Raw genomic sequence first — 25,019 nt, 5'->3', positions numbered from 1 at the left:
GTCGAGGAGAGGAGATTGTTTGGTATGATGTCTGTGAGCCACTTGGCGATGAAGTTGGTCATCGAAACCCCTTTGCATCCCTCCGGTAGGGCCACAAAGTTCAGGTTGTTTCGCCTCACGCGACCCTTCACATCCTCTACCCTGGAGGCCAACTCCTGCAACAACACCGTGAGTTTGTTCACCTTTTATTGAAGGGTGGACACCGTGTCCTCCACCGTCGAGACTCGGGTTTCAGCCTCAGTGATGCAGTCCACAGCCTTGCGAAGGTCTTGACGTAAAAAGGAGACCTCAGTCCCCACTGCACCTATCTTGGCATCCAGGGTGTCTCTGGCATGATTGATAGCTGCCAGGAGGGCCGCGTTATCTGGAGCCGTGCCGCCTCCTTCACCGCCCACGGCCCCCCCAGTGGGCGCTGTGAATTGATCGATGGTGCCCTGTTTGGGGCCTGCTCCACCGTTTCTGTCCTTGCCTATCTTTGGAAGCAGCCCTGAACACGTGGAAGAGGAGCACAGCAGTGCAGGATTTGGCGTTTATGACCAGGCGGGCAGTACCAGCGACTGAGAAGAACAGCAAGCCTTTCGGGTATGCCAACCCAGACCACCCAACAACCGAGGCACGGAGGGCGCCCAGTCAAGCCAAGGCGCCGACCATCATCCCCACAGCACGGTCGCAATGGCTGCAAATAGCCTGTGACAATCCAGGATCTTGGAAGGGGGTATCCATCCACACACAGGGCCCCCTTCGGCCCTCGCCAGGCAGTGGATCTCTCAACGGGGTCCCAGTGGGCCAGCGACCCCACATAACACTTATCTAGTCCGTATCACGCCCAGGGTGGTAGCGGCACTCCGGGCCCCGTCCTCAATAGGGCCTAGCAGCAGCGGGACACCGGGGCAGCAGACAGCGCACTCCACCCCTGCGACGGCTCAGTCGGGGGACAGGCGAGGAGAGGGTGGCAACAGCAGCGAGGAGCAACGCGCGGCTCAGCTCTGGCTCCAACACCCACCTTGTGTGTCTGTCAGTATGTCTCACGCACTCCATCCACATCTCGGCAGCGGCGCCCCTCCACGCCAGATCAGATCGGCCCAGCCGGCCGCAGGTACCGGAGTCGCCCCAACTGCGTAGTCAGGAGAAAGGTGGGCTATGTCCTGCGTAGGCCGCGCCGTGTTTTTGGCCCACTGCGTCGTGAGATGGCGACTCATGAAGGGGGCGCGGCAGGACTCCCCCACCACGTTGGGAGCCCCCAGGTGTCCCGCACTGCAGTCTCGAAAGTGGAGGCACTTCCCCCTCTGGCCCCCATGCCCAGGCGCCTCACTCACCGATGGGAGGGGGGGTGAAGGCTCCGGTACGCCAGCAGCAGTCTCCCGGGCCGACTAAGGCCCCGCCCGCACTCGTCTTCTTAGGCCTCACATGCGGCCCCTTCGCGGTGTACGGCGCACCAGGGCTCCAGGAGCCGGCTGCACTCTTCAGGCAGGTCCGACCAGGCCCGGCGCCTCAGGGGGCACCAGCCGGATCCCCACAGCATAGGCTGCCAATCAGATGAATGGTGGCGAGCGCAGTAAACTGGTCCGGCTGCACCTCCAGCCACGCGGGTGATCAAAATGGCGGATCTCCGCAGGGGGAAGGGACGGGGGTGCCCCCACCCTGGGCCCGAGCCCAGCCGCTGCTCTCACACGGGGGCCCAGGTGGCCGCCGGTGCACTCCGCCAGCGCCCCCTGCCCCGTAGAACCAAAGCCGCTCCGCAGATCGCAGCACAGCAGTCTGGCTGGGTCTTTGGAAGAAGGCTCAGCCCGCGCCTCTCTGAGACGCTACTCGCCGGGGATCACCACTCAGGCACAGGTAGGAGCAAAGCACAACACCCGGCCAGTTAGGGCATCGGCCACAGCAATCTGGTACTCTTCTGGGCAGGATTAATGTAGGATTGTGGCGGATTTACGGCATGGGTGGACGGAGCCCGATCAGGCTGCGTCCGCCATGATGGCTACCCAAGCCTCACCCCCTCCATCACTCTTTTTAACAATGTTTTTCTCTTATTAACTTCCCCCTTTTATCCTTACATGGAAAACCTTTCTTCCATCCCATAACTTTTTTCACACTATTCCAAGTCTCCTTAAGCTTCTCGTTTTCTCACCGCCCTTTATTTTTTGGGTCTGGCCTAGGCAGCGCTTGTGTTGTCTCTTTAAGACATGCAGTATTCAGGATATGGGCATTAAGCTCCACCCACTTTCCACCCAGATATTTAATTGGCTCCAGTCATTGTCTTTTGTAAATGGTGGCTTTTCATTGGTCAATAGGCTTAGTAGTCCCTTCTGAATACTGCCTTTTCTCTTCTTGTAACCTCTCATTAGGACACCCCCTGTTACATGTGTTGTTACTCCTTATGTTTGATCTGCAGCCTCGGAGCACTATTTTTTGTTATATAGCTTTGCCCTGCCTGATGTTGCAGGCAAGACACGCTCTCCCGCAAAGGTCTTTTATTTTTTTTAATGTAGCACGGCATGCCTTGGCTAGAATTATGGAGGCCGCGCATTTCAGGTTTAAAAAAAATTTCCATTGCTAAAGCGGTTGCATGCCTTTCTTTTGACTATATACTTTTGAAGCAATCATGGCACACACGCCTTAGCTTAAGATGTTTAAAGCTAAGGCACGTGTGCTGCGATCCATTGGCTAGTGATGCATAAAAGTGAATAGCCATTTTGATTTTTTTTTAAATGCTGTAAAGTGAACTCCTAGTTGTGGATTGTTTTGGTGCTGCTCCATTGATTATTCCGTGTGTGTCGTCGGTGAATGCATTTGTGCCTTTTTTTTGGAATCCATGGTTCTTTGCTTTTGCCTCAAAGCACCGTGTGGCAGTGTTAGAACTGAAATACTAGGTTAACATTTTTGTAAAAGGACTTCTCAGATCGGGCCTATGGAAAAACAATTGCCCCATGCCTTGCAGGGGAAAGAGCGGTGGAAAAACCTCCACTGCTTTGCAAGGGCACAACGAAGCGTACCTGGGTTGACATTGCAGCATGGGGAGCGAGTAAATAAATCCTGCAGTGAAGCTACTGGTTTGCTGAACTGGCGTTTCGAGCTGCATGCAGGACTCCTGCTTGTTTCCTCCCCAGACCGGACAAGTCCCTGCTGTTTATTTACTATCCCTGGTTGCCTGACACACTTCTCTCCTCCCCGCTTTCCTTCCTTTCTGGACAGCTGCAGAAGGCAGGAATGAATGGCAGATGCCTCAATGCTGTTAAGTGTGCACGGCCTGTGCTTATGTGCGTGTGTAGAGTGAGCTTCAGTGGTGTGCTCACTGCCCACACTTGCAGAAAAACCCTGTCAGATGGTGGTAACAACTGGCATTTTGTGGGCATCCATGGCATGATAGCACCTATCTTTGGCACATTGGCAGACTAGGCAGATGTTAATTCTTGATATATTATGTGCATCCATGGCACAATGGTGCAGACCTACAGTTTAATGGTTGCCTTGCATTGGTAATCGGTGGTGCATTGCACATGTCTCCATATTTGGTATCCTGTTCACCCTGGCGGAATTGTGGTAATTTCTGGTGTATTGGGGACGTTCACTTAATGATTATCAACACTGTGCACATCCTTCACACACGAAAATCAAATCTTGGCTCCTATCTGTGACAGTAATTCATAACCTTTTTATGCGCATGATTGTGCCCACCATTGCATAATGCTGGTTCTTGCTTAGTGCTCTGTTGAGGTTACGGTGTGCTGGTGTCAAGGCAGAAATGCAAAATAGTTATGAATACATTAAAGGCCAAGCAGGCAATGAAAAGCGGAAGCAGAGCAAGTGAAGATATTGTATAGCTCTTCAATTCCTGGTGGCACAGCACCAAGGTTAATGTGCTGCATGGCTAAACACTTATAAGGTCCCCAAGGACCTCAAATGGCCACATATGTACTGCCCCCTGCAACATGGATAGGCAAAATACATTGGCATTTATAATGCCAATAACTCCAACTTTGTAGGGTGCAGTGCCATATGTGGCCAAAAGGGGTCCCTTTTGGCCACATATGGTACTGCACCCTGCAACATAGCTAGGTAAACAACCATTTGCAATGCTATAGGTCTCGCATTAGTAAAAGTTAAAGCTGTTGGCATTAAAAATGACAATGTTTTTCACTTTTGTGTTTTTATACCAATGGCAATAGCGTTAAGCAAATATAATTACTCAACTGCAAATAAAAAAACAAAAGTAAAATACATTGTCATTTTCAACGCCAACAGCTCTAACTTTAACAAATGCGAGACCTATTGCATTGCAAATGCTTGTTGTGTTTATGTGGGTAAGAGCAACGAACTGTGCTGAAAGGAGAAATATACTATAAAAGGCGATTAAAGTATGCAGTATTTGGGAAATTACTGTAAGAACCTGAATACATATCTAATCAAAAGAAAGCAATATATTATAATAATGCAGTGGAGGGAGGACAGTAGCAGTCCCAGGGCAAGTAGGAAGATGCCATGAGAGTGTGAGCAGTTGGCTGTCAGACAATGTAGAAGTGGGTGGAGGGTTGACCAGACAAAAGCATAGGCAAATAGTAGGGGACAGGCAACTCAAAGAGGCAAACAGGGGGATGGGCAACAAGTAAACTAGCTGTGTAAACATCACAGTCAGTTGAGAGGGAGCACGAATGGAGGACTGAGCATGCACAGATGATGGTTGCTATAATGAAAGCACTCAAGAGGCGCAGATGGGCAAGTGCTGGCATGAACGATGTCACAAAAGTATGCAGCGGAGAGGCCATGGCTTAGGTGGCAGTTAAACGATAATCATAGGCAGGATTGGTGCAGAATGTAGTGCTTAGTGATAACTAGATGAAACATTGTCAGTTAAGCATTCGGAGGGGAATATGCAAGGAAGGATTAGAGATGTTTAAAATGAACTGTGCATAATCTGAGTGAGACTGTCAAATTAACGGTATGTCCCTGTGAAATCAAACATCAATTATTAACAAGACTACACGACAATACAACATACTCTGATTATAGCAGCATAGTGTTCTGCAGCGTAGCATCTGTCATTCATTCAGGTACAACTAAATGAAGATTAAAAAAAGATTGCAGGGCCCCTGAAACAAAACCACTGGACAATATTGGAGAGAATTTGCCTTTTTCAGGCCACAAAGCTTTAGCACAGATTAAAGAAAAGGGCTATTTAAAATTCAGCACAAAACAGTACAGCATTTTGAGATGCAGCTATTTTAGAAGTGGAACGACAATGCTGATATACTCACAAGACAGGCATGGACAACCTATATCACTTTTCATTACAACACAATAAGTACTTGTCTCCGTGCAACGGATGCTGGAGAGTATATAATTACCTGATAAATCTAGGCTCTTTCTTGCCTTCAACCACTTCACGGTCAACTTCCACACACACAATGTCAGAATTTGGCACCTCGAACATGGGCTCCAGTAACAGTTTCTCCTGACAGATAGAACCATAACAGATTAAGAACAATGGTAAACAAAACTGAACAGTGGTTACAATGCACAGTATAGGTTACAGAATACACATTCAATCACCATATTGGTCTATTTAATTTATTATGGTTAACGGATATCCAGCGGCAGTAATGACTTTGTAATGATGTGTAGATGATGGCATCACATAGTCAAGGTGATAATGGTGAAAACGTAATTCACTCCTGAATGAACAGATTTCTGGCAGGTATGGGGACAGAGAATATAAAGATGGGAGGTGTAAATAAATCAATTTAGGTGCAAAGGTACAAGGAAATAGATCTCGTGCTTTTCCTGTTCATGCACTGAGCAGAAAACAGCCACAATGACACAGAGGAAGAATAGTAGTTTTGATGGCTAAAACGTGGTACATGAAACCGAATACGAGACAGAGGTTTAAATGTTTCGTACAAGGCAGATGGGACACCAAACAGGGCTGCTCAACGCGTGATGCTATGAAAATGCTCACAATATTTTATCGTAATTCATTGGCATGTGGTGGTAAACTCAATAAGGATCAGAATGGGGGACACAGCTGTGGGGGGCAGAGGTTATAAAGTTAGAAACTATCAGTGAGAGCAGTCTCAGTGGGGTGCTTTCAGAGTAAGCCTCCCTGGGGATGCAGAGTACACTGGTCGCAAGTAGGTTAAAGCCATGCTTTGAAACAAGCATTTGCAATGCAATATATCTCGCATTTGCAAGGGTTTCAGCTATTGGCATTGTAAATGACAATGCCTTTTTCATGTGTTGTTTTTTTAAAACAGATAAACTAAAGGCATTGTAATTTACAATGCCAATAGCTTACAACTCTCGCAAATGCGAGACCTATTGTATTGCAAATGCTGGATCGGTGCCCCATGCAGCCTGCAGGTTACGAAGTTGTTATGACCATGGAACCACTGAAAGTTAGGAGAAAATAAATCTATAGTTATACACTGCCACAATTAAGACGTTAGTAGTGAACATCTTAATTATAGTAGTGCATAATGATAGTTTTCTTTTCTCCTAGCTTTCACAATGAAAAGGGGAGAGGATGTGGCCTCACAGCTACAGCTGCCGACTTTGGAGCTGGGGAATGAAGTTGGAGCCTGTGTCAACTAAGCAACCTGTGATTCTGGGCGAATCACTTAATCTGCCCGCGCCGACCAAAAAACGAATGTGTCCTTGTGTAACGTAACTGGTGCTTATGTAAAGCGCTCCTATATCTTCGAGTCGAGTTTGCGCTAATAAATAAGCAATTTTGTTTTTTTTAAATGCCTTCAAATACCAAGCAGTGGAGGAGGAGGCAGCTGCAGCGCTGGTATGGAGTATCAAACAAAAGCGGAGGGGTGCCACATTTATGCAAGGACGGGGTGGGGAGATGATGAGCCCAGCACTGCAGCATGTCCAGAGCCCTCTGGGGCCACGTGGACTGCTGTTAAAAGCAAAATTAAGTAAAGCACTTGAAATGTAAGGTCTCCTTCCAGGGCAGTGTCCTGCATACAACAAATGCGTTTTCGCAGAGAGGCTGAGTGCCTTACAACTTTTATTGACATAGCATGCATTTGTTTTTCTCCTCTTAAAGTGCAAGCTTTGCTGCTTAAGTATGTTTTTTTCAACATTTAAAAACAAAGTATCCCTCAATTACATCGTCCCAAAAAATCGGTTGTGCGTCGCAGTCGTGAAGCTAAAGCGATATGACACCTTTGGGTCAAGTCTGTGCTATATAAAAATGCATAAAATAAAATTTAAACAAATAGCGCAGGGACGGTGTTGTGCAGATTATGATACATTGGATTGAACTCCCTTTTCCAGAACCGTGCCAGCACTGAGCCTGAAAGCCGCACTGTAGCCATGATTATGTTGCACTTAGCAAATACCTGAATCCCAGGGGACAGCACGTTTGAGCAGAAGCCCTGGCGTTCCCAATGTCGGGCTGTCCCCGAGCCGCTGTGTATTTTTCCAGCGGTAAAACCCTGTAAGGAAATTAAAAACGGAAGATGCCAATGGCGGAAGGCAGAGGGGACGGGAAAGGAAAGAGGCACTGCAGAACTGCTGAGACACCGCTTGCCAATATCTGTTACGCTGCTGCTGCCGTGTGCACGGAAAGGTGGGAAGGGAAGATGGCGAGGAAGGCAGCTGGAAAGATTCATCCCCCTCACCAAGACTCACAAGAACACGTGAACGGAAAAGCTATGGGAGAGAGGGACACACAAACAGACGGGCTAATAAAGAAAATATTTGAACCAACTGACCCGTTGAGCTATGCGGGAGCGTGACCGTCACCGACAGGCTGACTGTAGGAGACAGGAGCAGGCAGACATGCTGGGATTATGGGACACGTCGTGAGATGACGCGCAGAAACAAAGATGGTGTGCGCTTGTCCGGATGGGCCAGCCTAAATGTCCACAGGGCGGTAACCGAAATGACGAAAAGCTAATCGCGAGGGAGCTATTAGCATAAAGTATGATGCGCACCTATCGGAAACAGGGGCGGGGCATAAAGCCCCCTTCTGAAATATATCGTTAACTATAGCTCTCACAGGCGAGGAGCGCATGCGCTCTCCGCCAGGCGAGACCTAAAAAGTAGTACAATGGTGAGTCGGATACAGACAAGTTGAAGGTATGATAAGAGGTAGACAATGCTGAAGTGGAAAGTGTCAGAAAATGGGAGGGGGAAAGAATGACGTACATTAAAAATGTAGTATTAAATTTGCCTTTGCACTGCATGGCCAAAAAGCGTCAGCTCTAAAATTAGAAGCCAGTGCAGAATACTTACAGAAAGCATAGAACGTAGCCAAGGTAGCAGCTTTATGGACACACGTGGTTGGACTATGTCTTTAGAAGGCAATTTAGACTACTTTCCCTCCGACGGCAGGAGCATAAATTGCTGCTAGGAGTGAATGCCTCATTGTCAAACCTTTTTCAGGACATGGTCCACCACAAGTAACATCGGGGAAAGTTTCAGACTTGTGTCTCAACAAAACATGGAGAGCTGTTATAATATATAATCTATTAGGAATTCATTTTCCCCATCAGTAGTGGGGCTTGATTCAGAAGGGAAGACTTCTGATTTATATACAGGTAAAATTAAGACAGAAGTACACAAAAAGTAAATTATTTTGCAGTAAAAACATATCATATGAATACTGTGAACAGATACTCAGCCGAGAGAGGCAGATTTGATTGTGCCAAGAAAACCAGTCTTTCAAGTTACAAGCTTATTTGAAACTTATCCACTAGATCAAATATTTGAATTTTATAGACTGTACCGTTACAGTGAATGGTTTCTTCAAAACACTTCAAAAGATGCAAAAAATGGAGGAGATACATTATCAGTCTCCTCCTAAAAGAAATGTGGCCTGTTAGGTTGAAATTTCACAGATTAGGGACATTCCAGAGCACTCATACTAAGACTGAAAGAGACACTGCCCAGGTACACCTTAACCATTCTGGAGACTGTAGCAGAGCAACATATGAAGAACTCAGCCTACAACCAGGGGATGCCCGCCAACTCTACTGATGTAGTCAGTAGGCTACCATTTGTTAGGAATTCCTGCTGCCTACCAATTTTGCACCAAGTTCCAATGGCTTCCTTTTTAGGTCTTGCCCAGGCAACGCATGCGCTGTCCTAGAGACATGTGGTATTCAGTTCTATGGGCTTTGAGCATGCCCAGCGCTTACTATTTGTTCTTTCGTCTGCCTTTACAGATTCCTTTGTTTTTATTGGTGAATAGTATACATTTGTCCCGCCTTTTGGCTGTTTTGTTGCGCCCTGCAGACTGACCCTGCTACCTGGTTCCTTTCACTATATGTTTTAGTTTCAGTGCACTGCTTTTTCTTTCCGTTCTCTCCTCGCTGGCACATGGCGCTGCTCCCAGTTGACTTAATCTCCCTGAGCCGTTCCAAAACCACCTCCCGCCCCTCGCAGCTTGTTTTCTTTGCTTGTTACTAATTGGTTACTGCTCGTGTCATTGCAGCATCGCTACTTGCCATGCTAAACATCCTACCCCTGCTGTCGCTTTCATGACGACAGGCCAAGGAATCTGGGAACATATTGTTTTACGCCATTCTCGTTGTTCAAGCTTTTTTTTTTTGTTGCACATGACACATGTTACTTTTTATTAAGATCAGTGCGGGGGCTGCTTCAAAGCCGCCGTACTTCATCTTTAATCATGGCGGCCGCTTCCAGAGGATTCGCAAAGTTCTTTTGTTCTGTCCTGTGTTACACTACCTTCTTCTGAGATTAGCGCTTAATAGGCTCCTTCCCTTCTACGTTCGGTGCCTTGCCTAGGGCAGCGGCGGCTCCTTCGCAATGGTGGAGGAGTGCTGCCCCACTGCCTTAGAGCCAGCAGTTGAAAAATAAAAATATCTTTTATCAGTGTTTTTTTCAGGTGCTGGCTGAGACAGCGTGTGTAGGGAGAGGCTGGGCCAGGCCATGGGAGGGAGGAAGAACGAAGTGGTGTGGGCACTTCTAAGTGCGCATGTCTGTTTGGCCGGCTATCTTAGGCCAGCCAAACAGACATGTGCAGTTAGGTTTTTCCATCCCATCTGTATTGCACAGCCGGGTTGGAGAAACAGCACAGACTCCCTGTGCCTGAGCGAGTGTTAAACCAACCCGCTCAGTCTCTGATGCTGTCTCAGTGTCTGCCGGAACCAGGAAGCTCATTGGTCATAATTAATAGAAGGTTGCTCCAGACGGAACGTGCATAAGAGAAAGTGCTCAAGTGAAAGAAGAAGTGAAAAAGCTACAAAGTAGTGACATAGGACAGATATATTAATTTGCACAGTTGGATAGGTTGAAATTCACCTAATTATCCGGACTGACCATATATACAATGAAATACAAATGATTTGCATTTTTTAAATTGCACAGAAATATATTCTTGCGTAGCACGCTTTGAAATATTAACGTATGGTCCAGTCTAAATTATAGGGATGTCGACGTTTCGACCCGTCTTAGGGCCTCGAGGGAAATTCAAACCTCGGCCATGCGGATCTTCCTCAGGACAGACTAGGGCAACCAACTGTGGTATGGGGCTTATTCAAAAAATCCACTCCAATTTTGCACGATGTCAATAGTGTGAGCTCCAACGACAATTCCTCAATAATTATATGTCAGATTTAGCGCCTTGCTCATATCTCGTTTGGACAAGCATTAGACGACAAACAGCAAACGGTCTCCCTACATTTAGGGCCGTACAAAAGGCAACTGATGCCAATTCAATTCTTACGAAGCAGCCGGTAACTCTCGACTCTTATGAGACAGCCGGTAGCTTTCGGCTCACATGACTTATGCACGTTCCGTCTGGAGCAACCTTCTATTAATTATGACCAATGAGGTTTTTTATTTTTGCTAAAAATGGAATTGACAATGTTTATTAAAACTAAAATATAAGGATATAAATATTTGTTTGGGTATTGCTTTTTTACTGTTCATATTTTTTATTTTGAGCTAACGTATTTAATACTATGAGTAGGTGCACTGTATTTATAGAATGCACGGCTGAATACTCATGAAAATCGTGAACTAAACCAACAATGATATTGATTTATGTCTCTACAAATAAGGTCTAGGACCATTGTTTTTTGTATTACGTTCACCCAGGTCCACGACCACATTAGGGTTACCCCATTTTTGTAATGGGAACCAGGAAGCAGCAGAACATTGAGCCGCGAGGCAGCTGGCAGCTTCAGTTGTCATTTTTTTTTATCATTATGCCCCCCACTTTTCCCCTCCCGTACTCACCCACCGCGTGCCTCCGCCACCTGCCTCACCACTTTTTGTTTATGTCGGCCGCCGCTGGCCTAGGGAACACTTTCTGCCAGCAGATCCCTGCCAAGCACTGTGTACACAAGCGTTCCTGGATCAGGACCTTTTGCAGGACGGACACGTTACTTACCTTCGGTAACGCCTTCTCTGGTAGAGACATGATCTAGTAGCAGATTCCTTACATTTGAACTTCCAGTCAGGCTGGATTCGGAAGTATTTTCTTAGCAGTACCATTGCGCACCAGTAGGTGGCGTCGATTGACTCCCCATGACATCATCATCGTGACGTCCGTGTCTTCAATATAACCGCCACTCCGGCACACTGACGTCAGTACTTTTCATGACTTTCCACGCCAGAAGTATGGAGCCATGAAATGACTGACCATGGTGTGTTAAAAAAGAAGCTGGGCCCTTGAAGGGAAAGAGACACAGCACTAGACATTCCGCAGTGCGGGGAGGATGTGTGGGTCAGTAAGGAATCTGCGGCTAGATCACGTCTCTACCAAATAATGCATTATCGAAGGTAAGTAAGTTATCCATCTGATAGAGACATCTAGCCGTAGATTCCTTACCTTTGAACAGATACCCAAGCAATACCTTCCCAAGAGGTGGGACTGCGGAAAAGCTTTGAACCAGGAAATCCTACAAGACAGAGCGGCCAAACAGGCCCTCCTTGAGAACCTGAGAATCCAGGCAATAGTATCTGGAGAACGTGTGCAGGGATGCCCACATGGCCGCTTGGCAGATATCAGCAATTGAAACACCACGTTGGAGGGCTGTGGTGGCTGCCTTCGCACGGGAGGAATGGGCCCCAAGGCCTTTAGGAGGCTGCTTCTCTGCTAAGGCGTAACATATTTTGATACAGAGGATAATCCAGCGTGATATGGTCCTCTTTTGGACAGCACGCCCCCTTCTTTGCTCCCACGCATCCTATAAAGAGTTGGTCGTCCGCCCGGAACTCTTTAGTGCGATCAAGGTAGAACGATAACTCTTTTTGGGTCCAGATGGTGGAAAGGTGCCGAGGTGCATAGAAATTGGGCAGAGTAACAGACTGCCCCAAATGGAAGGGAGTTACAGCCTTGGCAAAAAAGATGCCCTAGTTCTTAGCACCACTTTGTCCGGAAAGACTGTAAGGTTAGGAGGCTGTTTTGATAGTGAGCAACTGTAGAGGGCAGTTGTGCAGTGGCTCAAACCGTGCACACATCAAGAAAGTAAGGACCAAATTAAGGGCCCATTGTGGCATAAGAAAAGGAGAAGGGGGAAAAAAGTGGGTTAACCTCTTCAAAAGCTGATCTGGGAGCTGAAGAAAAACCGAGAGGGCCGAAAGTTAGCCCTTCAAAGTGGCTGATGCAGAGCTCTGCTGGGCCAAGGAAAGAAAAACAGAATAGCTGCCAAAGAATCAGAAAAAGGGTCAATAGACCATTCTGTAACAATATTTACAAAATATGTTCCATTGGCAGGCGTATACCAATTTCGTGGAGAGATGCCTGGCTGCCAGAATAACTTTGAAGACTTCACGAGGAAGGTCAAAAGCTGTCAACTGTCGCTGCTCAATCTCCACGCAAGGAGGCGGAAAGTGGACAGGTTCGGGTGAAGGACCCTCCTCTGCTGCTACAACAGAAGTTCCTCCCGAAGGGGCAGACTGATCTGAGGATCCAGAAGCTTGGGATAACAAACTCTCCGTGCCCAATCCAGAACCATAAGAATGACTTGTGCCCGGTCACTCCTGATCTTCTTGAGCACTCTGGGCAGGGGTGGTATGGCCGGAAAGGCGTACAGGAGGCCTGAACTCCACTTGTGACAAAAAGCATCACAGAGCGAGAGCCACCTTGGAAACTCCAACGAGCAAAACTGCTGACATTGAGCGTTTCCTTGGAGGCAAACAGATCTAACCAAGGCACTCCCCACCACTGAAAGAGACCTTGTATCACCCAGGAATGGAGATACCACTCGTGATCCGCAGGGCACCTTTGGCTGAGTTTGTCTGCTCTGGTGTTTAGAGAACCAGCCAGATGTTGAACCACCAGGGAAATGCCCTGTTGTTCCAGCCAAGTCCAAAGGTGCAGGGCCTCTTGACAGAGTCCACGACCCATCTCCGCCCTGTTTGTTGCAGTACCACATGGCGATAGTGTTGTCCGTGAACACCTGAAACAGCCTTCCCTTGATAGATGGTAAAAAGGCTTTCAGTGCCAGTCGGATCGCACAAAGCTCCAATAGATTGATAGAGCTTGGCTTCCGCCGGAGACCAGAGTCCTCTGATCTCCACCTACACCAGATGGCCAGCCCATCCTAGAAGAGATGCATCCATCACTACTGTGAGATCTGGGTGGGGAAGGAGGAGTCTGCCTCTGACCCAATCCTGGTTTGTCAGCCACCACTGAAGGTCTCGCAGTGCCCTCTGATATCTGAACCAGGTCGGTGAGATTTCCTTCGATGCTGTGCCCATTGGAACTTCAGGTCCCACTGCAGAGCTCGAATGCACCAACTTGCATGGTCCACCAGCAGGATGCAGGAGGCAATGAGGCCCGCAAGCCTCAGTCACTCACCGAAATCCAGGCTAGAGGCTGAAACATCAGTATCATAACTTGAATATCCTGGACTCGTCGTTTGGGAGGATAGACCCGAAACGACACCGTGTCCAGAACCAGTCCAATGAAAGGGAGTGTCAGAGAGGGAGTCAGGTGTGACTTTGGCATGTTGATAGTGAACCCCAGGGAATGCAGGAGGTTCGCCGTAGTCTGGAGGTGGGAGCCTGCCTTCAACAACCAGTCGTTGAGATAGGGGAAGACTGGAAACCCCGATCCCTGCAGATGGGCTGCGACCACCGCCATCACGTTTGTGAAAATCCGAGGGGCACTGGTAAGGCCGATGGGGAGCATGGCAAACTGAAAGTGCTCAAGGTCCACCATAAACCGCAGGTAGCGACGATGGGCAGGCAGGACGGATGGGGATATGGAAATAGGCATCCTGCAAGCCCAGCCCTACCATCCAGTCTTTAGGGTTCAGGGCAGACAGGACCTGAGCTAGAGTGAGCATCGTGAACTTCTCCTTTTTGAGGAAGTTGTTGAGGGCTCTGATGTCGAGGATAGGACGAAGGCCTCCGTCTTTCTTTGAGACCAGAAAATAGCAGGAATAACAACCACAGCCTATTTGTGGTCCGGGAACCCGCTCTATAGCTCCCGGGGCCAAGAAAGTTTTGACTTCCTCGCGGAGTAAGGCAAGGTGATCCTCCGTCAGCCGATCATGCACTGGAAGCATGGATGGAGGGGTAGTCTCGAAGGGGAGTGAGTAGCCCCTTCAGACTATTTGCAACACCCTTTTGTCCAAGGTAATGTTTCACCAGTGGTGGAGATGATGGCTTATTCTGCCATCAACTGGTTGTGAATGATCCTGGGGATCGGACTAGGAGGGTTTCGCGGTGGAGGAGGGTATTGTGGCTTGACTCTACTTCTGGCCTCCCGACCCACGGGTTCGGGGTAAAACACGTCCACTGCCCCACAGAAGTTGCTGAACTTGGGGGGCCCTCTGGCCGGAATAGGGTTGGCGTGATTGGTAGCCCCTTCCATAGCCACGAAAGGAGCGAAAAGCAGACACAGGCCGGGATGTTGTGGTGCGGCCTATGGGTTTGGCCGTAGGCCCGCGAGTCCTTGAAATGCTCACGGGTGGCATCTGCTTTATCTCTTAAGAGATGGAAGCCATCAAACGGCATGTCCATAAGATTTGCTTGGACATTCCCCCCAAAAACGGACATCCTCAGCCAGGCGTGGCAACGTATGGCCACCGTCATGGAAATCGATCTACCCAGCGAGTCTGTCATATCCAAGACACATCGGATGGAGAACGTCGTCGTATCTCTCCCGTCTGAAATGGCTTGGGAGAGTAGAATCCGGTCCTCCTCCAAGACTCTGGGCAGCACCTACGCAACCATGTCCCATATTGAATAGGAATAATGGCACTAAAGGCATGCAGTGTTCACCAACGCAATGCTATACTGGCGGAAGAAAATAAGTTCTTCCAAAGCTTTCCAGTCTCTTGGATTCCCTGTCCGGGGGTGCGGAAGGGAACGTGCCACGGGAAGTGGAAGCTTGAACCCTAAGCTTTGCGCGATTTTCAGTGACGAAAGCTTGGTCGCCCTGTGCAGGGTGACGTTGGCGGGCAATCGTTCTATTCACAGGAGCCTCTGTGCTGGGCTTGAACCAGATGCCCAGTAGAACGTCCATCACAGCCTCATTGAAAGGCAGCGAGGGTTCCGAGCTGGAGACACCAGGCTGCAGGACCTCTGTCAAGATCTTGACTGATACTGTAGGGAGCTGCAGGTCCAAAACCTCCGCAGCCGTACGCACCACCATAGCGAATGATGCCCCCTCCTCAGTAGCCAGGTTAGGGGGAGACGGCATGCAAGAATCTGGGGAGGTGTCCAGGCCACTGGCATCACCCAGTGTCTCATACCAGTCCATGTACTGGGGTTGCGAGACTTCTAAGGGGTCCTGCTCCCCCTCCCAATCCTCCTCATCCATTCCTAACCCTTCAGACTAGGGCAGGTTAAACAGCATGGAACCGAACGGCTCCGTCAGCGCCGGTCTCAGTGTCGGTGGACGTCAGTCTGGCTCTGTGTCATCAGGAATGAGGACTGGGGAGACGCAGGGGAAGGTCGCTGTAGAGGTGGTCCAGACCCCGGAAAGGGTCCAGTAGGATGCCATGCCGTGGCCGGAGCCGAAGGCGTGAAACCCAAGGGGACTCCATCATCTGAGCCTGCGGGGCATGAAGGCACGCCAGGAGGGTCAGGCCATCCAAATATGGAGCGCATGGCGTCATAGAAATCCTTCAGTTGTTAGGGGTTCACTGCCGGTCCTGGGAAGGTAGGGAAACGTGGAGCCAACCCAGGCCCCCGCTCCATGGAGCGGGGCCTCGAGCACTGAGGTTCCTCAGTCTCGTCAGGCAACGGACGTGGTGAAGTTGAAGCGCGCTTTGCCTTCTTGCGTTTCTTGCGACGCCTCTTTCCTGACGATGGAAGAAGAGGACTTTGATTCTTCGGAGCGTTGCTCGGACCTTCCTCTCGACTGAGAACTGAACCGGGATCAAGACAGATTGACGGGGTGACCTCTAGGCACCAGCCGCTGGCCGCCATGAGCTTTAGGGACCGCTCCGTCAAAGCTTTCGGTGCCATGGCCTGGCAATTGGAGCACGACTAATGGTTGCACTCCAGGCACCAGAGACACACTAAGTGGGGGTCCGTGACCAACATGGTGCGGTGACAGGCGCCGCGCGGCTTGAACCCTGAGGTCTTCTTGCACATCCCTAGCACACCAAAAGGAGTCGACAAAAAGTTGAAAAAAGTCTGCCAAAAAAATTACAGTGGGTAAGCTCTCTTCAACGGATCTGCGCTGGCAGCCACAGAAAGAAAAGAACGGACGTCAGCAGGCCGGAGTGGCAGTTGTATTGACAAGGCAGATGTCACGATGACGACCAACACGGCGCAGACGCCACCTACCGGGGCGCAGGGGTACTGCTAAGAAAATGTTTCCGGATCCAACCCGACGCCTGAAAGTTCAAAGGTAAGACATCTGCGGCTAGATGTCTCAATCAGATGTGCACAGCTCTGGAAGGGAGGGAGCTGTCCACTGCCAAAGGAGAGGAATCCTTGTGGCTGATTGGCTATAAAACCCAAGGATTTACTATTAAATCCTTGCTTCTATGTTTCACCAAACTGTGTGAAAGGCCGAAACAAATGTATGCTTACAGAGTATTTTGACACTCAAACCACAGTATCTTTCTTTTGGTGCTTAAATCAAAGGTGTTTTATAATGAATGGTTCGCTTCAATATTTATTTAACTACAATGCCTTTTATTGAAATGTCTTTTCCTCCATATACACGCACTGAAGTCCCGGAGGACTATACAGTAACATTTTAATGATTTACCATAAGATCTTGAAAAAAAATGTTTATGATAGAATTACATGATGCAGTCACTGGGTGAATGAAATCAGAAGCTTCAGTCAGTTTCCGTGCTGTATGGAAGAAATACCAGTTGCTAAAGTTTAAGGTGGATTCAGCTGTGAGCGCACTCTGAAACGCCCTCTGGACTGAAACGCCAATCTAGAATGTGGGGTCCATCCTTACTACGAATGTTCTTTGTAATTAAGAGACCAAACCGCTGATATGCGAGACAAATTGTGTACCCTGCTGTGATTTTGTCTAAATCGGTTAGTCTGACCTGTGTTGCATGGCACTTGGCAGAGCTGTACAAGCAGTAAATGGGAGAGGTAATCTGAATACATTTCAAAAGCTTGTAAGTTACAAAATACATATCTTGTTTAAAAAAATTATTTTAGGAGCTAATTCAGCCTAGCACGGAGGTTTATGCTTCACCCAGAGCTGAACTGCAGTTCCCATTTTCAAGGACCCAAACAGCAGAATTGGGAAATCCAAGGTGATTATGGAAATCGAGTAATCAAAAGGATGCCTGGGTGTCAGAACCTGTGTCAAAGAGCCAAAATGGAGCAATGACTACAGTAATAAGAGTTGTACAAAAAGGAATTGGCAGCAATCTAGGATTGGTGCCGTGGCTCTCTTATAAGTTCACGGTGCAGCTGAATCCTAGAGGCAGCCATTTTAGATGGTGGAGATTACTGGGTAACAATGTAGTTAAGAGTAAATGCGAGGCATCCTCCAAATGTGGGAAGTTCAATCATGAGAGGTAGGTGGGATGAGAGGAGTTTTATGCAGTTATGTTTCATTAGTTTTCGTCCTCTGATGCTTTTTTATTCTTTGATACACTGGTTTACTTGAAAACGATGAACGGGTACTCCACACAGACCGGGTTGTGAATTGCTTTTTTGTTTTGTGTAAAGAATTCTTGCTCCCGGAGCAATTCAGATACCTCCAAGTCCACCATTGAGTATTGCACTCAGAAGTAAAGGTGGGCCCGACATGGGAGCTTCCGGTGTTTGAGGTGGGCACAAGGAGGTGATCACAAAAAGCATTTAATTCCCACACTCAGTAGCGGCTGGCAGGAAACGGGGGTCGGGGGGGAGGGCTGGGGAACAAAATACAAAAAAAACCCACAAAAAAAACACTTACCTCCTCAAACACGAGCCGCTGTCTCTCCGCTTCTCCAGCGAGTCTCAGAGGCAGCAAACACAAAGGCTCCCCTATGCCAATCACAACGCTGCTCCACCGCCCTAACCCAGTCCCGAACCTACAAAAGATAAAACGATGATAACTACGTTATCATCATTTTATTTTTCCTGCTCTGAGAGCAGTGGGGCAATGCTCCTCTGCTTTAGCGGAGGAGTCGCCCCTGCTCACAATATGCATAAATGACTGTATCACACACGTAATCGTGTCAAAGCTGGTCAGCTCAATAACCGACGATGAGCGGGAGAAAGTTGATAACTATATAGTGCCCAAGAGAAGTATGAATGAAGTCCAAAGTTCTCACTTACTGCTACACTTTAAAAACTGCACAAGCGGTACACTGAGAAATCCACACCCTGCTGGAGAGGATGTGAGTGATGGCTACACTACTACATCTGCTGTGGAACTGTCCAAAATTAGGCAACAATTGGAAGACAAGCAAATAACTTCATATTCACAACTGGTACACTTCAAGACTATGGTTGTGCTGCTACTGAGTTTTCCCCCCATTGAGCGCTAATTAATACAAATCCAGACCTGGAAGCGAAGAGCCTTGACAATGATGGTGGTAAACCAACTTGTGTATTGCTTATGAGGAAAGGCCACACCTCCCATGAAGAGGAAATGGATATGGGACGTTTGGCTTTGGAGAAACTGACCTCTAGTCAACAGAACAGGTGGTGATAGAGTACGGACTGGTCTCCCTTCCTGCTAAACTTATGAAAGGAATTCAGAGAACTGTCTTGCTCTTGCTTACTGAAAGTGCTGTGTGTAATCCTTGCAGAGATGATACTCTTCCGTAGGGGCGGATGTTCATAGCTGCCAAGGTTTCAAATTGCTTATGTGTGACATTTTCATAGTTTCAGTGTACTTATGAGTGACATTCAAGGACTACGAGTCGCACCTTCTCCCACGCAAAATCAAGCAATGAAGACAAGGTAAACATATAAATATCAGAAATTACACCCATTTGAACAACGAGAAACTCTAAGAAGTTCTTAAAACTGCTGCAAAGCACTAGAAATGGAAGGGCACTAACCTAGTGCCCTGCTGTAATTGTTTAGGCCCATGATGACGCGCTCAAAATAAGTTAATTAAATTAGGATTCATTGGAGTAAATACCAGTACTACTGGTAGTGACACTTTCTGTTGTGCAAGCGAGCAGCATCATGACGATATGGGCCAGCTTCTTGCAGCACCAACTCGCCCCTGGGGTGGTCCCTGGGGAGCTATGATGCATGACTAATCCATTTTAGGCAGGGGTGTGGACATCAGTATTAAAATGCATTAGTCAAACCCCTGATGCGTGGCACTTGGCAGGTCTATTTAGCAAGGGATCAGGTGATTTTTGATGACTAGTGCATTATCTCATGCATCAATCATCTTGTCCCGAAATTCAAAACATGCAGGCTTTTTCCCATCAAATTTCCACACTCAGAATTCGGACATTTCTATGGGTGCTATGGATTACAATTTGATGGAGTGTGGGAGATAATGTAACTTCAGGTAAGGTATCTAATTGGATAAAAGAATATGCTACTTACCAGTATGCCTCTGTTCTTGGCATGTAGATCTGCAGATCTACACACTATGCATAGATCGCCATCTGGTGTTGGGCTCGGATGTTTGCACTTGTTTTTGTCCTGGAAAGTCTTTGGAAGTCACGAGGTAGGTGACTCCTCCCTAGGACGATAGTGCGCATGGGCATCGGCTGCATCCTCAGATTGTTTTTCGCCAGCAGGGAAATGATGGAGCTCAGTAAGAAACAGGAAATATGCCCATGTATGGTGTAGCTAAATAAGATCATACTGGAAAAGATAAAGGTAGCCGGGGAGGCGAGTGGGCGTGTGTAGATCTGAAGCTCTACATGTCAAGAACAGATGCATACTGGTAAGTAGCATATTCTGTTCGTGGCATATGAGCTGCAGATTACACACTATGCATAGATTGTATAGCAGTACCCTTCATTAGCGGAGACCACCAATATCTGCTGCAGTAGTTTGAAATAGTGTTTCGAGTACAGCCTGGCCCACACTAGCTTGTTGTCTTGTTTGCACATCTACACAGTAGTATTTTGTGAATGTAGCTGCACTGCAGATGTCATCTAAGGGAATGTTCCCTAAAAATGCAATGGAAGCCCCTATCTTTCATGTAGAGTGGGTTTTAGGAGGAACAGATAACGTACGTTTTGCTTTGTGGTAGCAAATTTGTATACATTTAACAATCCATTGAGCTATCCCCGATTTTGGGGTTGCCTTTGTGTGGTGGTGAGAAAGACACGAAAAGTCTTACGAAAGGATTGTGTTCTCTCGATGTAATATAGCAATGCTCTTTTAACATCTAAAGTATGAAGAGCTCTTTCTGCGACTGTGGTTGCGAGAAAAATACGGGCAACTCCAAAGACTGATTGAGGTGGAAGGGAGAAATGACTTTAGGAAGGAATTTAGGATTAGTTCGGAGAATGACCTCATTATGATGGATTTGCAGAAAAGGTTCCTGAATAGATAGTGCTTGTAGCTCACTAACTCGTTGTAGACAGGTAATGGCCACTAGGAAAGCAACTTTCCATGTTTGGAACTGTAGCTCACATTTATGTAGAGGTTCAAAGGGAGGACTCATTAGTCGTGTGAGAATGATGTTCAAATTCCACACAGGTGAAGGTGGTACTCTGGGAGGAATTATTCTTTTGAGGCCTTCCATAAATGCTTTTATGGCAGGTACTCTGAAAAGTGATAGATGCTGTCTATTTTGTCTGTCTATTTTGTAGATATGCCGCTATAGACGTATAGGCTAAGTTGCATCTATGGAGGTGTAGTAAGTAACCGATGATGTGTTGGATAGACACGTCTAGGGAATTGATGTTATTGTTATGACAGTACATCACAAAACCTTTCCACTTGGCTGCAGAGCAGGTTCTAGTGGTGGGACGTCTAGCTTCTTCAATGATGTTCATACAGTCAGGGGGAAGATTAAGGTAACCGAATTCTAAGTCCTCAGGAGCCAGATTGCAAGGTTGAGGTGAGCTGGGTCCGGGTGTCTGATCTCTCCATGGTTCTGGGTTAAGAGGCGTGGTGAGAGGTGTAATATTTGGTGCGGAACTACGGACAGTTCCAGCAATGTGGTGTACCACGGTTGTCTGGCCCAAGTTGGAGCAACTAGAATGAGAGTCAATGAATGTTGCTGTAGTTTGCGTACCACCAGTGGAATGAGTGGGAGAGGCGGAAAAAAGTACGCAAATCTGCCTGACCAGTTCATCCACATCACATTGCCTTTGGACAATAGGTGTGGATATCTGGCGGCGAAGCTTGGGCATTTGGCGTTTTCGTGGGTGGCGAAGAGGTCTGTCTGTGGTTGCCCCCACATTTGAAAGAACAGTTGAAGGACCTGCAGATAAAGTTCCCACTCGTGGATCTGTTGCGTTTGACGTCTTAACAGATCTGCAATGGTGTTTTGGACTCCTGGGACATGTTGGGCTAGGAGAAAAATATTTTGAGGTATAGCCCATCTCCATATGCTCTGTGCTAGCTGGGAGACTGTGTCCCGCCTTGTTTTTGGATGTAGTACATGGCTGTCATATTGTCCGTGCAGACTAAGACAGCTTTGCCTGATATTTGCTTTTGGAATGCTTTTAAGGCTAGGAATATGGCTAGTAACTCCAGGTGGTTGATGTGGAGTAAATTTTGTTGAGGTGTCCACCTGCCCTGCATGGTGTGATGTAGTAGGTGAGCTCCCCAGCCGGAGAGCGATGCGTCTGCTGTCATGACTGTATGAGGAACTGGCTCTAGGAACGGTTGCCTTTTGGAAAGGTTCTTGGTGTTCCACCACTGCAGAAAGCGATGAGTGCGACCGTCTACCAACACCAGATCTGTTAGCTGACCTTGAGCCTGGTTCCATTGGCGTGCTAAGCACTCTTGTAGAGGACGCATCTGGAGTCTTCCGTGAGGCACTATAAATATGCAAGAGGCCATCTTCCCTATGAGTTGTATGAACACTCGAGCTGGAAGAGAGTGTTGCGGCTGAAATTTGGTGAGGAGAGCCTGCATGCTTGCTATCCTGGCTGGACTGGGATAGGCTAGTACTGTTGAGGTGTCTATTGTGGCACCAGGGTATTGTTGTGTGTGGGACGGTTGCAGATGGGACTTGGGGTGGTTTACTGTGAACCCTAGGTGGTGAAGTAGTTGGATAGTGGCGTGAGTGTGTTGTACACACTGGTTGTATGAGATGGTTTTTATGAGCCAGTCGTCAAGATACGGGAAGATGTGAATGTGTTGTCTTCTTAAGTGGGCTGCCACTACTGCTAGGCACTTGGTGAATACCCGTGGTGCTGTTGTGACTCCAAATGGGAGTACTTTGAATTGATAGTGCTGCTTGTCCACGACAAATCTGAGATACTTCCTGTGAGCCGCGTGAATGGGAATATGAAAGTAGGCGTCCTTGAGATCTAGGGTAGCAAGGAAATCGCCCTGTGAAAGAAGAGGAAGGACCTTCTCAAGTGTGACCATATGGAAATGGTCTGAGTGAATGTATAGATTTAGGGGTCTGAGGTCTAGAATAGGTCTCAGAGAGCCGTCCTTTGGTATGAGAAAATACAGGGAGTAAACTGCCGTGTTTTGTTGTTGCAGGGGAACGGGTTCTATTGCACCTTTTTGTAGGAGAGAGATTACCTTGTGCTTTAGCAGTGACAAATGTTCGTGTGACATTGGACGCTGTTTGGGTGTTATGTTTGGGGGGATAGAGGTAAGTTCGAGACATTAACCGGATTGAATTATTTGTTGCACCCACCTGTCTGATGTGATGGTGGTCCAGACAGGAAGGAACTGTTGTAGTCTTCCCCCGACTGGAGTGGAATGGTCTGGGGAAAGTGGAGGGAAGTCATTGGGTAGGGGTGGAGGCAGAGCGGGTGTTGTTGGTTTTGCCTCTGCCTTGGTTATTGTTGCCCCTGTAGCCTCCTCTCTGGTAACCTCTGGTGAAGGAGGACTCAGTGGGAGCTTTGTAAGAAGTGGAGGGGCTGAGGAGTAGCCTCTTGGGGTGCTCTTGTAGGGTGAGCGACGAAAGGAACGTCTGGGAGCTTGTAACTGCAAAGCTCCCATTGATTTTGCTGTGTCTGTATCCTTTTTCATTTTTTCAAGGGATAGGTCTACGTTAGGGCCAAATAGGTGTTCCTGATCAAATGGTTGGTTGAGGATTGAACTTAAGGTTTAAAACCTGAAATGCGTAACCAGGCATGCCTACGCAAAAGGACACTTGTGTTTATTGCCCTTAAAGCGGTATCTGCTTCGTCTAGGGCACAACGGATGGAGGTGTTGGTGATAACCTTACCCTCTTGTATGAGTTAATTGGCCCTATTTTTGTATCTCTCTGGGAGGTGTTGCATTAGGGACTCAAGTTCATCATAATGTGCCCTATCATACCTAGCTAATAGCACCTGAGTGTTGGCGATGCGCCAGATGTTTGCTGCTTGTGACACTGTTCTCTTGCCAGAGGCGTCCAAGAGTTTAGACTCTTTATCAGGTGGTGGGGCGTCACCTGATGTCTGAGAATTGGCCCTCTTTCTAGCATTGAGTCTACAAGGGAGTCTAGTGGTGCGGGCCCCTTAATGTAAGCTGGGTCAGTAGGGGCAGCCTTGTACTTTTTCTCGATCCTGGGGTTAATGACTCGAGACCCAACAGGATCTTTGAAGACTTCTGGTGCATGCTTGATGACCCCTTTAAGCATGGGAAGAATTGAGGTGGACTTTTGTGTGGTATCAAAAGTGTCCATAAGGAAATCTTCCTCCACGGGGTCTGTGTGTAGTTCAACCCTGTGGTAGTGGGCAGCTCTATGGACGAGCTGGTTAAAGCCCATGGTGTCCTCTGGGGGGAATGCCTGGAAGGGTAGATGTCATCCTGTGGGATTTTAGGGACAACTGGAGTGCTATAGTCATCTCAGGGGTCTGGGGATGCAGGTGGACTGGGCTCCCCTAGTGGCTGATTGTCCGCACCCCCACCTGTGTCATCAGAGGTGTTATCGTCATCATCCACTGGAGTAGGGGATGGTGTAGGCGAGCGGCGTGGTGGGGGTGGGGGGAGGAGGAAGAGGAGGAGCAGGAGAAGGGATCCTTAGAGGAGAGGTGGCAATGTCCCCTCTTTTTAGGTGGTGGAGCCGGTGCAGGCATATCCAGTGGTCTTTTCTTGGAGCTAAGAGTCAAGTGACCAGTTTTAGGATCCTTTATAAGAGTTTTTTGAGTTGGATCTGGTTTAAACAGTTCTTCTGGGAGAGGTGTGGCACCGCGGCCAGGGCGACTGACACTGGACGCTGGGGATCACTGTTCGATCGCTGGCTCCGGCGGCAGGGGTCTGCCCAGCACCATGCGACTCTGGGCAATAGCTCGCTTAATCTTTCCAACGGCCCCCAGCGCCGAGATACCCCTTCGGGGGTGATTCGCGCGCTATACAAGTACTGGATTTACATTTTCTGTAGGAGGCAGATCCTTCGGCGTCGACAGTTTTGGTTCTGAAAGTTTTTTTGGCGCCGGCTTAGTAGCGGTTCTGTGGTCTTTTGGTTTTGAACCGTGGGTTTTTACAGTTTCTGTGCCCGGTGGAACCTGTTGTTTCTTTGATTCCGAGGCCTTTTTCGGCTCCGGAGCATGTGAGTCCTTCGGGGGTAG

The 25,019-nt window shown here is 48.0% G+C and overlaps 1 protein-coding gene across 2 annotated transcripts in view; it reads right to left on the bottom strand.

Moving 5' to 3' along the window:
• The window catches only part of CLPX (caseinolytic mitochondrial matrix peptidase chaperone subunit X), a 550,543-nt gene that overhangs the window by 5,533 nt on the left and 519,991 nt on the right, over positions 1–25,019 (bottom strand). For both annotated transcript variants that reach the window (XM_085644564.1, XM_085644563.1), the window contains one exon: positions 5,343–5,449. In XM_085644564.1, coding sequence (XP_085500690.1) covers positions 5,343–5,449 — 107 coding nt within the window. The remainder of the gene's footprint in view (positions 1–5,342; positions 5,450–25,019) is intronic.

Source organism: Triturus cristatus, chromosome 3_1 (genome assembly GCF_964204655.1).
Source record: "Triturus cristatus chromosome 3_1, aTriCri1.1, whole genome shotgun sequence".
Classification (NCBI taxonomy): domain Eukaryota; kingdom Metazoa; phylum Chordata; class Amphibia; order Caudata; family Salamandridae; genus Triturus; species Triturus cristatus.
This window is presented reverse-complemented; position numbering and strand designations above follow the sequence as displayed.